A 17046-nucleotide genomic window follows, 5' to 3' on the forward strand; every position below is an offset into this window, starting at 1 on the left:
AACCCATGAAAGGAACGGTGAATAGAAGAAACAATCAGCAGAGGATTTAACATTATGTAACTGTTATTAAAATGAATTATGTAAAATAAGAATGTTTTATTGGTAAGTCTAATGCTCCGCCAGTCCTATGCCTACTAGTCCCATTGTTCCTCCAGTAGAAATACTTGTTTTTCTCAGAGATTATTCAAAACTTGGTTATTAAAGCGGAATTACCCAAAATATGGATGAAATTAAACATGAAAGATAAAAGGGTATTCGTATACTAGAAAACTGACAAGAATATAGGCTCAACCGATTCCTCGGGAAAAACACCAAGGGTGTATAGCGGTTCTCAGCTTGGTAATTATGCTACAATACTGCTATCACATGAACAATACACCGGTATATTGCTTTGAATCTTTGGTTTAGTGCCACATGAAATTGGTAAATTTCATGGGTTTTCCAGTTTCCAAATTCTTTGCCTTGAAAACCCAAAACATAGCTTCCAAAATGGGGCGAAAGGATGGAACCCACAGAGGAAGGCTTAATGCAAATAAACTGGCTCAGAACAACTAATTCTTTTACTCCTCTTTTTTTCAAATTGAATTTCACGTTGACTTACCGAAAAATCGGAGGAGGATATGCCTGACTTTCACAGCGAATTACAAATGATTGCCCTCGAACTGCTTCAAATCCTTCGTACTTGGAAGTTTTTTGCATCTTCGGGGAGGATTTTGACAACGGTTCTGTAACCAAGAGGAAAACTTATTCGATACAAACGTCCTCCAACTTCAACTGGTTTTTATTTCATAAATTAAGAAGACAAGCATAAGAGTACAAAGCAAAGGGGTGTCTCCCTCTCAAAATTAGAATGAATCCACTCAATAAATCCGACTATCGGATTTATTCTACCTAAGATCATCTATTTACTCCATATCCAACTAGGAAATGACGACAATTTGCTAATTTGGTCAACTATTATAGCATTTGACTGCAATTTACAATTTCACCCTGGCCTTTAATAAATTTAATCTCAATGGTATTCTTAGAGTAGAATTATGACCCTTGCTTTGTCCAGTGAAAGGAAAAAAGCTAAAATAGCAGATATCTCAAATAAAGTCCTTAGACGCCAAAGACTAGCAAGAATTATCACTGCGTAGAGTTCCTGAAAAATAGGAATGGGGAAATACTGACCATAGCAAAACATAAGATACGACTGCCTGCGACATACTTCAAATTACTCTTAACTTGATCATCTTGAGAATTCAGAGGATGTCGTCGATAGAAGTCGATACAGGATTTAAACACGAAAAACAAGCAAGGCCATGTTTCAGAGAATTCACCAAAATGCCATACAACATAATACATAGGATCCAGGTTTTTTTGGCAAAAATTCATTTACCTTTATTGATTCAGATTCGACAAAACTTGAAAATATGAGGGAACATCTGAACCTAGAGCAATACTAACCACGATCCAACATCGCCTTCAAGAGACCAGGATTTTATTGCAAACACACTTCGTTTAGGGATTTGACGATACGAAGATCAAATTTCTATCAGAATACAAATCAAAAATTAATGAAAAGAAAAAAACGCCTTGCCGGTATCCAGTCTCCTCGACGGACTTACCGGAAGATAGGAGCCGGAAAGGCTTGACCTTCGCAAAGAAGAACTGTGACAGATCTGGCAACGTTTTCAAGAGCTTGAAGCTTAGCCGCCTTTGAAACCCGTGGAGCTGTGTTGCTAATCGGTTCTGTAAGAATAAGAATACTAAAAAGCTCACTCTTCGCTTCCTTCAAGGCTCTCTGAGAACATACTTTACAGCTCAATTGACTTGGCGACATCGACAAAGAATAAGATATCTGTAGGTAGCAGATAAATTAAAAGAAACTGTTTTTTAAGTACCAAGACAAGCAAACAACCGCACAACCAATGCCACCAAACAACCAAATGTATCTTTAAAACATGAAAAATTAAATTTTTAACGTTAAAGACCTCCACATATAGTTAGACAGTTTTTGGTAGTAGTGAGCACCAAATTTGAAGAAACGAAACACGGGTGAAAAATTAGCCAAAGAATCTAAAAATGGCACTGAACAGCTTCAGAAGGTGTTTCTTGTCTTTGAGGGCGTAGTGGTCTATGGGTGTCAGGTTTTGGTTATTTAATTTCAAAGTTCAACATGGCAAAATTGACGAAAATGTGGTAATACCCTAAAAAGTTCCTAATTTTGTAACAGCCGACGAAAAAATCTGAGAAAATTGCTGTTTCCACCAGACCTGATCTTCACTTTAATATGGCTCTTTACTATTCTTTGAAAAACTTCTTCTTCGGAACGTTTTTTTTTTCATATAATGGGAGTCGAAGACTTGTGGAATGTTTCAGGCATAGCTAAGTGTAAAAGTTGAAAATTTCAAGGAATGTTGAATATTTTGTTTTTTGGGGGATGATCCTTCAGACCAATCTTGGGAGAAAACTTTTCTTATCCTCCTTGTCTGTAAGTGTGAATACGTACAATATTATGCATTAAATCTATATATATAAAAATAAGTTGTCTCTGTGTGTGTGTATGTGTGTCTGTCGAATGACGTCATGTTTTCGACTGACGAAATTACAGACCGGGACATCGGGACACAAATGACGACCGGGACACCGGCACATAGGGAATATAAATGACGACCGGGACACTCAAAGAGAAAGCGACCGGGACACAAGGAATTTTCGATTAGCAATCACCATCAACAAAGCACCGGGACAAAAATGACGACCGGGACACAGGGAGTATAAATGACGACCAGGACATGAGTAAAAAAAACTAAAAAAAAACTAAAAAAAAAGGTAAAAACTACAAAAAAACTAAAAAGAAAAAAAACCTAAAAACTAATAAAAAAACTAAAAAAGCTAAAAAACTAAAAAAAACTAAAAAAGAAAAAAAAAGAAAAAAAGGAAAAAAAAGTAAAAACCAAAAAAAAAACTAAAAAGAAAAAAAGGGAAAAAAACAAATTTATTTCATCATATACCATTTCAAAAACGAATGTATATACAGACCGGGACACCGGGATACAAATGACGACCGGGACACAGGGAATATAAATGACGACCGGGACACAGGGACACAAATACAACGGGGACGCCGGGGGGCACAGGGGGATATATAAATGACGACGGGGACACAGGGAATGTTCGATTAGCAATCACCATCAACAAAGCTCAAGGGCAATCATTAGAATCATGAGGTATAACTAAAAAAACTAAAAAAAAGGTAAAAAACTAAAAACCGAAAAAAAGACCAATTCAAAAACGAATGTATATACAGACCGGGACACCGGGACACAAATGACGACCGGGACACCGGGACACAAGGAATATAAATGACGCCCGGGACAATCAAAGAGAAATCACAGACTGGGACACCAGGACACAAATGACGACCGGGACACAGGGAATATAAATGACGACCGGGACACAGGGACATAACTACAACGGGGACGCCGGGGGCACAGGGGGATATATAAATAACGACGGCGACACAGGGAATGGTCGATTAGCAATCACTATCGACAAAGCTCAAGGGCAATCATTAGAATCATGAGGTATAGATCTGAATACGGATTGTTTTCCCATGGACCATTATATTTAGCATGTTCAAGAGTCGGTAAACCTGACAATCTATTTATATGCACAGAAAATGGGACAGCAAAGAATGTTGTATATTCGCAAGTTTTCCGTAGTTAAAAACATATATATATATGACATATATAACATATAAACATATATATATATATATATATATATATATATATATATATATATATATATATATATATATATATATATATTCACAGGTGGGACAAAGGGACACAACTACAATGGCGCGTAACGACTTACGCACGCAGGGGGCTTGGGGGGGCGCAAAGCGCCCCCACCAACTAGGTGTTGGAGTGGCGCGAAGCGCCACCCCAACAGCTAGTTATTATATATAATGCATTTTCCCGTAATCCCCCTCCCCCCCCAAAAAAATGAAAATCTAGAACCATTCCTGAAGCCATATGGCATGAAGGCATTACTCCATCCCTTGGAAATTGCCTTCTTTTCGTTTTGTATTACGCTATGCAATGGAAAGCTACGAAATCAATTTCATTATCTTAAAAGCTATTCCCCACCTCTCTAATTGGCACTCAACTTCCTTTTGGAGTAAACAGGCAGTTCAAGAGAAACCTATTGGCCTATTCTCCACGCTATTCTGTATTAAATAAGTGATTGACTGGGATAGTTTCGATGCAAGAATTGAGAAAAATTGTTGGCAACAATGAATCATGGGAAGCTGCATGTTTTAAACCTCTTCAACAGATCAAGTGGAAAGTGGAAAGATAGTCTATAGTTTCCAAGCAGAAAAGAAATAAAGATGATATTGATAAGCGAGTATGTCATATTGAACAGTTCATGGATATAAAAATGATACAAATGATTTTAAAGGTTGGATCTAAGACTTTAAAAAAATAAATCCAAGGCCCAAAACTTTCATCGAGCGAGCCGTTGGATGATACATAGAGAAGGTTTCCCCTATGTCTCCTGTCTCAGACATGATTTTATAAGCTTAAAAAACTTGAAATATCTCTTTTGATAGGCGAATAAACACTGAACTGCATGCTAATACTCGTCTTCACCAATATTAATGGGTTTTTCTCTTGACTTGGTTTTGAACTGGCATTTCCTTAGAAAAATTTATCCAGCCGTTAAAGTTTCAGCTTTAAATACAGAATAAAAATTCGACCACAAATTAGCTTTAAAGGATAAATGTTAAACGCCTAACTGAAAACCTGGACCTACCTGAAAGCAGGAACAGGTTGACCTTGAGCCAAGCATAAAAGGGAAAAACCTATGCCGCCCCTAATTTCAAGTGAATGGACTTTATCTGTTGTTGGCAATCGAGGTTTGGTACTGGCAACGGTTTCTATAAAAGTATGTTTAAACTATTTTACAATAAGTACTATAAAACTTCAGTTTGCTTCGGAAGCAGGGTACCCTTATCTATCCGCACACAAGTTTTAAACAGGATGAGTCATAAACACTTAATACATTAAAGAATTTAGTGGAAACATAAAAAAGGAACTAAAAAAAGGAAATACAAAAACATTTGTAGCTGTTATATTGATATTCTTTTCTTTTCCTTTTTATCACAAACAATATACAAGAAAAGAAAGTTCAAACGATGAATTACATCCACTCATCAACTTCAATAAACTAATTTTAACTGCATTTCTTACTGGTCAAAAAGTGAAATAGAGGAAATAAAGCAAACGTACTAGCGTTGAGTAAGCAAAGAGCGATACGTCTTATGTTTTTGTTCCCTAGCCACTTCTTACAGAAAAGGTGGCCGTACAAAATTAGAGGAGGGATCATTTGATCGTTATGACACTCGAAGTTCTTGTACGTCGGCACCCCCCCATACCGTCAGATCAAAATTTTAAGGGCGTTATGTTACTTAGAATGATCAAAAGTATATATATATATATATATATATATATATATATATATATATATATATATATATATATATATATAACCCGTGCGGGGGACACAGGTCCATGCAGCACCAAGGGCCAGATCGGGTACGTCACCCCTCTTAACCTTCAACACCCCATTACCCCCTTACCCATCCCGATACCTCCTGTATTCCCAATTGTATCAAATAAAGTTTTAGCCCAAAGTATCCCTTGTGCTCAAATCCAACAACCCTATGGTAGGTAAGTCTATTACATTAACGATAGTTTAGACACTTCCGTCCCCTCCTACAGAGGTCATATTGATCCGGACAAACTACTAATATGAAGTAGGACCTTCAACTGGTACCAAATCAAGTTTGGTTGAGATTGAAGAGCCTCTTCCGTTAGATGTTCTGATAACAATAGTTTCGGATCCCCCCCCATCCTAAAGTTTGAGCATATTTCCTCCCTAAAGGCTACAACATGGAAACCATGTCTCACTCTTCACTACATTTTGTTTAAAATCCGTTCTGGCACATGTTAGATTATCAAAATCTCCATTCCTCTGCCCTATACCCAGGTAGTAAAGATCAGCTCTATATCCTCCAAAGCAAAAGTAGGACAACGAAAGCAATAATAGGACAATCAAAAGTAGGACATTTTAAGTCAATTCAAACCCGGTAACACGTTCTGATGACGTCATGATGACAAGAATAGAGAGACACTCTCCTTCCCTTCCATTGTAAAGGTCAGGTACACACCCAAGAAGCATAATACTAGGGGATTTATTCCATTCTTGCTTCTCATTATGTTTTGTTTGAGATTCTACTGCAAAATCTGGTGACGATGACGAGAATTTAAGGACCCTTCCCCTTCTCACCTCCATACTTGCCGGGTCGGGTTTTTAGTTGAAATAACTAGTATACTAGTTTCAACTATTACACCCATCCTAGGTATTTGGTAGATATAAAAGGTACCGAATTCCGAACCTCCCCTCCCCCTTCTCCCACATATGTCAGATGGAAGCTAGACTTGTTACAATTGACAAAATTTACGATAACTCAATCAAAACCGTAAATAAATTTGAAAAAAAAAATCAGAATTTGGGATTTCCAGATTCGCCTTTCCCAGAGTTATTTCATAGCAATCTAGAAAATTTACATAATCTTCGATCTCAAGACTTGAAGAGATAATTCCACGCTATAGGACCTTGACATTAAATTATCTCTAAAAAGTTTACTTTCGGAGTTAAGATAGTCTTGGTTCCCTTTTTGTCTATACTCTTTAGCAGGCTAGAAAGCAAATTCTTTCATTTTTCTTCTAAAAAACAACAGAGAACTTCACAAAGTTCAGAGGAACTTTTCTTCAACATTCCAGGATCCCATATAGTTTTTTTTTTCAAAAATTTCTTCTTTTATAGTTACCAGGCTACAGAAAGCTGATCACGATAATAAAAGTAAGAACATTAATACACTATATATAATAATAAATAGCTTATTGAAGTTGATAAGTTGAGGAAAGTCAGTACTGCTCTAAAACAAAATAACAGTTTATGACTCATCCTGAAAAATGTGAGGAAAATAATAGGTTGCACTTTAAATCAGCGCTGCCATAATAAAGGGAGAAGAGGTTCATATCCGTCTTAGAGGCAAGACATTTTCATACGGATAGTTTCACAAAATTTATTTAGTAACTAAATGGATCAATAGCAACAGTACGGTTAAATGCAACTCGTAACAACGACAATAATTAAGGGGGGTGGACAAAAACTATTCTCTTCAGAATCAAGGGGACCATGACCAGGGAAATATGGGCAGCACTGATTTAAATATATTTAGCCTAGTTAGTCTACAGTTTGAAATGAAAACATATATGCCATTATAAAGTAGATTCAAAAAGTGGAAAACAAGGAATAAAATAAATAAAAAGGATCATTGTAAAAACAAACAAAAAGCAGTAATAGCCAAGTAATAGATGACCTTCAATATACACAAGTTAGGAGGCTTTTTAGGAAGCTGAAATTTTGAAATCAGACTACTTTATCGAAGATTTATTTTCTTCTATTTTTATGGCTCAACTCTGACTTGTTTTCGGATGCTTCTAAAGTTTTGTTCTTGAGCATGGGCCTATGCGGAATGTGTGAAAAAGCAACTATGTAGTTATACCCAGACTTAAAGTAACAAACATCCTTTTCTCTAAGAATTTTCATTTTAGCTAAAAAGTCAAAGCCAACACCATAAAGAAACTAAAACAATGGATTAATCATTTTTGGAAGTTAAAATCCAATCGTTCAAGCTATAAGCAAAACGAGGCAGACAATATATTTTTCGGAAATTCGAATTAACTTTTAATCAGGAACTCAAAAAAAAAAATTACTTCCTATCAAAGCAAAGTAAACATTCCGTGAATAAACGTTTTAAATCTAAATTGTAATATTGTGTTGTCAAGCTCAGTTTATTTACCATAGATCAAACTTTTTATTTATCCAGAGCCATGTCTGCACACAGGTCCAATATTTTGGGAGTGGGGAGGTGGGCTGTCAGCTCATTTTTCTTAAGGAGATTAGGTAAAAATTAGAAAAAGAGGGAAGTTTTAGGCCACTATCTTTCAAATTATCCAGTGATAAATTCTTTGGACAAAGAAAATCTTGATTTTCCATCGACATTTTACATATTAACACATATTCGTCTATTATATTTTATTAATTTCAGAATATAATATAGCCTACTTTAAAACCATTCTTTTGAGAATTAGGGTTCTAAATATATTTCATAAAACCAATTTATTAGTAAAGCAACTCCGAAACTTGTTGTGTTATATTGTTATTTGTTTTGTATAGGAATCATTCCTCCTAATTTTAAAAGGTATCTAATAGACTAGCTTAGCAATTTATATTTCAATAGAACAGGGAAAACCCTGCAAAAATGATAAGTGCAAACCAGCAGATACCACAAATATACACTCAATTTTGAATCAAAATCCTATAGAAAATGTAATTTCCCATCTAATAAAATCAACATAATAGTGTTCAGAAAGAAGGGTAATAATAAAACAATAAAAGAAATATAGTCAAGCTAAAAAAATCTATCCATTGTTCTATCCTCTGTATACTCTTGGTTACTTCACCCCAATGTTTGGCACATAATTTCCTTTATTTTTAAAATAATTTACTTCTGTATTTACAAATGTGAGCCCACAAATTTGGCCCAATTTCAACGCAATTATTCAGATAAGCTTGCCGCTATTAGATTTAAAGTATCAAGGTAAGTGAAAATGATTGCTGTTTTTTTAGTGGTTTAAGTAGAAACTCACACAACCAAATATAAAATAAAGATTGGGAATTACGATGTCCTGTGTACATTCTTTAAAATTATCCACTTGATTTCTTTTAGTTACATTCACTATCAAGAGGAAAAAAATTCAATTATATTTTGCTTGTTTTTATTTATGGTTTTTAAGGCTAAAATATGAAAGATAGTTCGTAGAGCCAAGAAATTAGTGAGGCTAGCTGAAAAAAATATGTTTATTACTTTTATTAATGTTTTAGAACTGCTATTATGTTGTGCTTCTTTTCTTAAAAAGTGTCTTTCTAGAAAAAGTGTCTTTCTACCCATACATCAGACCGGCTTACTAATTTATCATTAAATATTACTTGATAGATACTTGATACTCTTACAATTAATAAGACACTTCTATTATAGAGAAAATATTTTTAGTGGGAAATCAATTAAAAAAAAAACATTTTTTTATGATTTTCTAGCAGTGTTTTGAGTGTTGCTTTTGCTACTTGCAAGTTTACTGAAAAGGGGCATCACAATCAAACCAGACTATATAAGCTATTCGACAAATGATTTTATTAGCATTTTCGACGTAATACCTCAAATTAAGCACTTTTTCCCAGACCACACTGCCTTTCCATGACGAAAAATAAACGTTCAAATGGGGATTGAACAATTCCATTTATTAAACTGTGAAAATAGATGCACAAGTCTGGATATTTAGATCACGTGTACAGCAATCGTCATCAGCAGAAATACATATGATCGGAATATCCAAACTGTTGTATCTGTTTTCAATGTATAATAAAGGGACTTATCCCCATTTGAACCTTTATCTATTCATGATATTCATGGTTTTATTAGTGCAATTTCATTTTTCACCATTACAACTAATTGTCAAACAAATTACAAAATACTTTTTTTCAGCTTTATCCTCAAGTTTTTTTTATAAGGATATCTACGCAACAGTCAGATCTATTATGTTTATCCGTTTCAAAATTTACTGTTTCTTAAAATTTCAAAGTTTCGTACATTTAATTGGCCAAGCACTTTGTTCAAGGAATCGGATGACATTATTTAGCTTCTCATTTTCCTGGTTTTAAGACTGAATATATTAAATCTTGAATATGTTTTATTTTATAAAGTAGGTATTATTTTAGGCTACAAAAAAACTTACCAGTAATAACTAGTCTTCCAGCCGTTGCACTTAGCTTTGTCTCCCCAGTCAATCTGTGTTTCGTTCTGCAGCGAAAAGTCTTAAATCCATCTTCTGGGGTAACATCACGAATGTGCAATTCACCCGAAGGCAGCACCAAATATTTACTGTCTAAATAAAAAATGAGTAATATTAAAAGCCCATAGCTATGGAACTTAACTAAGGCCTTTGAAAATCAAACTACATTAGAAGGATTTAAATTGCCTTTAATTATATATTGCTGATCCAGTGAGTTAATTGATTATAACATATTTTTTTTCCTCGGATGGAAAGATATTTTTACTTGAACTAAGATTTATTATGCATAAAAACAATATCTGGCTAGATCTTTTTTAAATATAATTTGATTTTGAGAGGCCTTAACCTGATTTTTTAAAGCAAGCTGTACTATTCTGACTGTATAATAAAATAAACTTAAAGGTTGACTATAAGCTAGCATCATAGTTTCGAATGTGCTTTCAAAGCAAATAAATGTTCATTAAATTAAACTATATAACTATATCAAGTTAAAATTGATGCTGAGTCTAACGAATTAGCACTGTATGGTCTCAACCATATACATTTAATTACGAAGATGTAAAAATAGGTAATAACAATTAAATTAGTTTTCTGTGAAATATTTCTTTTATAGTTGGAACCAAAAATTCGTCAGCAGCAATAATGGCGTTCTCTATAACTTGCCCCAAAATTTACCATTGCAGAAAATGATGATAAAACCAAACATAATATGGAAATGGCGAGAAAGTGCATTACTTTCCTACAAGCTAATTCTTTTGCAGCAGTTATGTCAAATATAAACTTTCTATTTAGCATAATTCGTAACTTTTTCAATAAAAGCTTTAGATTTTTCTTGGATGTCATAGATAAGTGGTTGAAAAGGGCTACATGATCTATCGCACTATAATATCCTTAGTGGGTTTTATAAAATGTAGGAACGTTGCATTTACGGTTTTGGTCTATATTCTGCCTCTTTCCAGTGGAGTCGTGCATTGCCAAAACTGGCAGGGCTTACATTTAAATTTTAATTTTTATCGAGAGAAAAATAATTTATAAAAATAGTGACAAAAATATGTTCCATTTTCTCACTACTTTAGGGGGGTCAAAATTCCTTTTGATGAACTAGTTGAATACTTTAAGACTCAAATAAAATGTGTTTCATTTAGTAAAGTTTTAGTCTAACTTAACTAAAGTATTGCTCGAATCCATGATGCTATATTGCTAAGGTACTTGCAACATCTCTGAGGCAGATGCTAAAAGAAATTCTACGGTAGAAATCAATTTTTTTTTTATTGCACGCAAAACAAATAAATGATAAGTCATATCATTAGATATTGTTGCTACTTTTTATTTTCAAAGTTTCCTTACAACGCTGTAGAGTTGCAGAGTACCTTACATAGTTGTCTTAGCCTATGACCGGAATACCATACTAAAAACTAGAATACATCAACCGATATTTGCTTATTTTGAAAAAAAATGTATTTGAAAAGTTGAAAGTATTCTTCTGTCCAAAAAAATGCATCAAATTCGTAACCAACTGTGCTTTCTTTGTAATTTTTACTATTTTGTTCCAAAACGCCTTATATTTATTTTTTTCGCCTGTGATTCTTGCCACGGTAAATACACAGAAGTTTATTTCGAAGAAGGGGTCTATGAAAAAAAAAGTTCAAAAGAATAAAAATAGACAAATTAGGCGGATAGTATTGAAAATTATGTTAACCATCGAAGAATAGTCAGAGTTTTAGAAAAAGGCTCTTATACTTACATACATGCTCCCGTCATCATTAATTCATATTTATCTTTTTAATTTTTTCGATTGATTTGCTTTCTCCACTGCCATTTGATTTTTAAACAATGACGAATATAAGGAAAATAACAACTAGGAACTTTTATTGAAATCTCAAATCTTTACACGTAAACTTAAAACAAAAACTAGAGCCAAATGAACAGAAAGTCTTTGACCTTTGTACATTTTAATATTCTTTTGATTTTTGAAGCAGTCGTAAGATAAAAACTTGATTCGATACCTTCCGAAGAACTCAATTCTGGCTATCTAAATATTATCTGAAATGTTTTAAAGCACAAAATAATTTCGATTTTCATTATGATAGTTTTTCATAAAGACTTTCAGATATTTTAACTGTAATCCATTATTTTAGTACTAATAATCTTCAAAACACAAACAATGCTTTGTCTAACCCCAGTAACCAAACCGAGGCCCGCAAAGGCGGTTTTAGGGAGGGAGAAGAGGGAGAAATCGCCCCAGGCGCAGGAATTTTAGGGACGAAAATACAAAATAAATAATTTAACGGTTATGATCATTTCCTATATTTTGATTTTCATTTTTATTAGAGTGAAGTGAAGGCGCAGTTGGCAGTAAGTACAAGCAAGTTGAATCCAAATTTTACTTTTCCCATATCTTAACCCCTATTCCTCAAGAATAAAAGAAAGCAGACCAAAATTAATTATTTTCAATGCTTTTTTCTGATATTTGTATTAAAATTTTGGTAACAAATGAAAATTTTTGGGAGACAAGGGGGGTGCTATTCAAGATTTTGCTATTGGCGCAAGAGAGGCCAGAACCGTCACTGGAGTCCACAGTTGAGTACCTTACCAGGAGAAGGTGATTCTCCTGAAAAAAAGAAGATTTTACAAAAAAAAAATTTGGCGCTCAATTAGAATTATCAATTAGAAACAATGCAAAGGAGTCGTACTATATAAAAATTTTTAAACGTCGTGGGTCATTTTTTACTATTCTGACAAAACGGTTTTACATCTTAATCGTACGCCGACTTATAATCTTTTAATTCGACTAAATTTAGACAAGTTTTTTATGTACTGCAATAACACTTAGAATTAAACGGAGGCTAGATTTCAAGAAATTTTGTAGCAACAAAAGTTGAAAATAACGACTTCAAAACCCGAACAACCGAATAAATAGTTTTAAAAATAAGTTTGTATTTTTTTACAAATTTCACTTTTGGGATTGAAGAGACTTGAAGAGTTGCGGTGCCACACGAGACACAAGTTATCGCCACAATAAACACCGAAAAAACAAAAAGTGCAAAACCAAAAACGAAAAAAAAGGTATGGTATCCAGTCTTAAACATTAGCCTAATCATGTAACAACTTCTCTCTCTCTCTCTCTCTCTCTCTCTCTCTCTCTCTCTCTCTCTCTCTCTCTCTCTCTCTCTCTCTCTCTCTCTCTTTCTTTCTTTCTTTCTTTCTTTCTTTCTTTCTTTCTTCACACTTTTGGTGCCCACCTAAACCTAAATCTATTCACATTCTCATCTAGCCTAGGGTAAGTAAATAATCACAAAATAATGACCATTATAGAAATATAAAAAAAATGAAAAGGCAAGAGACGGAAAAAAAGTGCGTCACTCGATCTGTGAAAGTATTTTAGCTTTCTTTCACACGCAAAAGCTTTTTATTCACTGATTACTGCACTGCTTGACCACAAAAACACAACTCCAAAAGATGTCAACACTTTCACACTATGATGGTCACATTAATCACTTTAGTAAATAGCACCTCCTTAATCACAACATGTTACAGGTGCACTTGGTTCTTTCAATCCTTAGTTTTGGAAGAAGTAAACTGTTTCAACAGTTTCAATTTGAAACTTTTAAGTCACTTCGATTTGACAGTTTGAAAGACAATTTGAACTTCAATATGAAAGAAACCATAGTATACTCTCTTGATATGACCGAAATATTGCCTTCTTTATCTCACAATAGTCCTAAGTAATCTGTATCTATATAGAATTTAACAAAATATAGAAAAATAACTGAAACAGAAAAACAAGGAAAGTGTGCAGGCGATAAGACCAAAGAAAAATAGACAGTTTTTGTGGAAAGCATAGGTGCATGTAGGTCCATCACTGTGTAGGGGAAAGGAGTCAGCAGATATTACTTCGGGCAGGCGAATTGATCAAAACACGAAAAGTAACCTCTCCCCCCATATTTTTCATTTTTACGGGAGTTTTTCAGACCAATGGGGGGGGGTGAAGGCTACTCTTGGACGCGAGAATATATAATAGGGAACAAAAGAGGCGAAGGACGCATATTTTTAACTTTTTAATGCAACTAGATTAAGTCTGCGTCTGTGAAATCCTACTTCTGAGACAGCTGTTTTGAAGATAATCAAAAGTTACCAAAATAGTAAAAGAGACAATTTTTACCCAAATTCTTCCACAACGTCAAACTAAGAAATAAGATCAAGAAAATTCAGAACAATGCATGATAAGGTCTATGGAGTATTGTACTGTAATATAACTTCAGAAAATATTGTCTTGCCTCAATAACAAATAAAATTTTTGTAACCACAAAAGTACAACCAGCATACAAGTGACTTGAAAGCATGATCGCAGAGCAAAAACACGACGAAAATGGGTAAACCTAGAACAAATTACATCAAAAAAGATTGCGGCACACTTAGTACCCTATTCAACAGCAGCATCGCAACCCCAATGTGATAGCAAGTCTCTTGGGAAATAAAGCAGTAAGTGCGATGGTTCCTCGAAATGAATGTCCTTATTATGTTATTGCAATTACAGAAAATGAAACTGAACGTGAAAATTGTAGAAAACAAGCAGTCATATTATTCAAATTCCGCCTATAATTCTTGAGGCATGTATGGTACATATCTGAAAATTCTTATTGCAGTGACTAACTTATTTTGAATTAGGTCTCCTTTGCGCGTTTCTCAATGTTGAGATATGCAAAACCTTTCCTTATAGCTTGTGCCTGTCGCCCGCACAGCTTAGATAAAAAATACAGTTGTGAAAACTTTTGGTACGAAGCTCTGAACTTGGCGCACGCGTAGATGGTAAAGCTGTGGTCGCCCGTAATAATGCATTGCAGTCGTCGATGTTTACCAACTTCAGGTATAAGAAGACAAGTGGGGGAAAACTGGATTGAGTCATCTGAATACGATTATGAAACGGATGGCTGAGAACCCTACCAAACTGAAAGAACAATTTTAAAGCCCCACACGTCTGCCAGATGTGTCATTGACAGAGTTTTTAGCAAACTCAAGATTGGTATTGGAAAAGAAGTTTAATAAACATACTAAGTCCCTGAAAAAGGTAGGAGGAAAGGAAGAGATTGAAAACCGATGACGGGTTAAAGGCCAAATGGAAGTAGTAAAAACACCAGAAAAGCAGGAGATATCCCTGCGTTGCCACAGATGACAGTGATAGAAACTTTTACAAAATTGTAAAATTCATTCCTCGCTGTGATCCACACTAAAACCTTTCGAATACCATAGACCCCACAAAGTACATCAGTCCGGGATGATAAATTCAATCAGTGGATAAGTTATAGAATAACAAGAGTATCTTTCTCCCTTTTCGGTATTTTTCTCCCTTTTCACTGCTTGCACAAGACAAAAGCGAAAAATAAACAAGAGAATCATGTTAATACTCCTGGCTTTCTTGGAGGTTTCTTGAAAGAGCCCCCCTCAAAATATTAAATAAAAAAAGTAATAGCCAGTTATCAGTAAGTTCTATTTTTTTCCTTTATTCTTGACGTCTAGAATATTAGTCTACAATTTTGTTGAAACATTTACGTTCCTATTTGGCCGTATCTGAAGATAATGGTGAGACGGCTTAACACACACTTACATACCGGAATTGACAAATCATTCCCAATAGGCGGCTGTTACCAGATTCTCCAAATAAATACTCTTTCCTCGGCTCACTTCCAAGAGAGAAATGAGATTTTGCTGTTTCTCTTCCTATATGATCAAGCGAAGATCATCCAAAATCAACAACAAAGGGGAGGATTCTATTCGAGCTCGGCAATCTTACAAAAAGGAATATCCAAAATGCTTCAAGGAAAACGTAATGGGAAATAATTATTTTTATCAAAAATAGGGATTACAAGGAGCCTTTTCTAATGAACATATGAAAGACGCTTTTCTATAGAATTGACACGCAAAGACCTCTAAGAGGATTGAAAGTTTGAAATGCCTGCACCGGTGCTGAGTTATTATGGTTAACAATCAGGCGGTAAATGAGCAAACGGAACAAACGTGTGTTTTATTAGAGCTATCTACATATAATGAGAAAAAGTTCCGTTCATTTAAGAACTAAATTGAGCAAAATATAGAACCAAAGAAGTTCAGTAAATATTCAGTAACTCAATGCTGAAAATTGTTGATACAAGTTTAGGGTGACGGACATCCTTACGTCAGAGAGCATTGAGAGGTAATACTACATTTAAAACATTGACTGCTATAATCATTCTACCCAAAAGACATACTGAAAATTTTCCCCAAGGACCCAGTTTAGCCCTGACAGCTCTGTCTAATATAGACAGAGCTGGGACATAGCTATATTAATAATAATATAGGTAATGTCTAGCTATGGGCTAGACATTACCTGTATTTTACGCATTTCTTGGTTTCAAAGTGAAATATATCCAAAATGAACTTTTGAGGTGCTAAGTACTAAAGTTAACAAACTACGGTTAAATATCTTACTAAATTCTTTTTAATATAAACTAGCTTTTAGTAAATTGAGCTCGGAATAGTTATCTGAATGAAACTTTTGCTTAATTTTGGGACATTAAACTAAAAAATGGTTAAACAATTAAAATATTCCTTTATAATTATGCCTCAATCACAGACGAGATATCCATAATATTATGAGGCATATCAGAATATTTCTTCCAGAAGAAGAAAGGGTAAAACCAACATAAAAATATCCTATGGTCGAAACTTACAATTGTTCCAAAGGTACCCTTCAGATTAGCCTTGGGTAATTTCTACAACTTGCAATGGTAATTATGTCCACAGGAACCACGGGGAGGGCTTCGGACCAAGGGCCTCTCCCTTTTTAAATTTTTCGAGTATCCCCCGTTTTATCATACAATTTTCGAATATATTTTTTTCAAATTTGAGCACCTTCAAATATCCCCCAAAAGAATATTATGTTTATGTGGATTTCCCTAAGTGGGTGGGTAAATCAGGTATATCCATAAATTCCAAAACCAGTGTATACGCACATTTCAATTGTTACTGCAATCCTCATTGTTCCTCGCCGTTTAACAGGTTTTATGGGAGAGTAAAAGAATGGAGAACTTTC

General features: G+C 34.5%; 1 protein-coding gene across 50 annotated transcripts in view; it reads right to left on the bottom strand.

Annotated features, from left to right (window-relative positions):
* LOC136029210 (cell adhesion molecule Dscam1-like) overlaps positions 1–17046 on the bottom strand; it is a 204323-nt gene that overhangs the window by 123207 nt on the left and 64070 nt on the right. For 49 of the 50 annotated variants that reach the window (XM_065707384.1, XM_065707382.1, XM_065707397.1 and 46 more), the window contains exon 5: positions 9921–10070. In XM_065707384.1, the coding sequence (XP_065563456.1) occupies positions 9921–10070 (150 nt within the window). Of the gene's footprint in view, positions 1–601; positions 726–9920; positions 10071–17046 lie in introns of all 50 variants that reach the window. The other variant, XM_065707376.1, reaches the window with a different exon arrangement.

Source organism: Artemia franciscana, chromosome 7 (assembly GCF_032884065.1).
Source record: "Artemia franciscana chromosome 7, ASM3288406v1, whole genome shotgun sequence".
Taxonomy (NCBI): Eukaryota; Metazoa; Arthropoda; class Branchiopoda; order Anostraca; family Artemiidae; genus Artemia; species Artemia franciscana.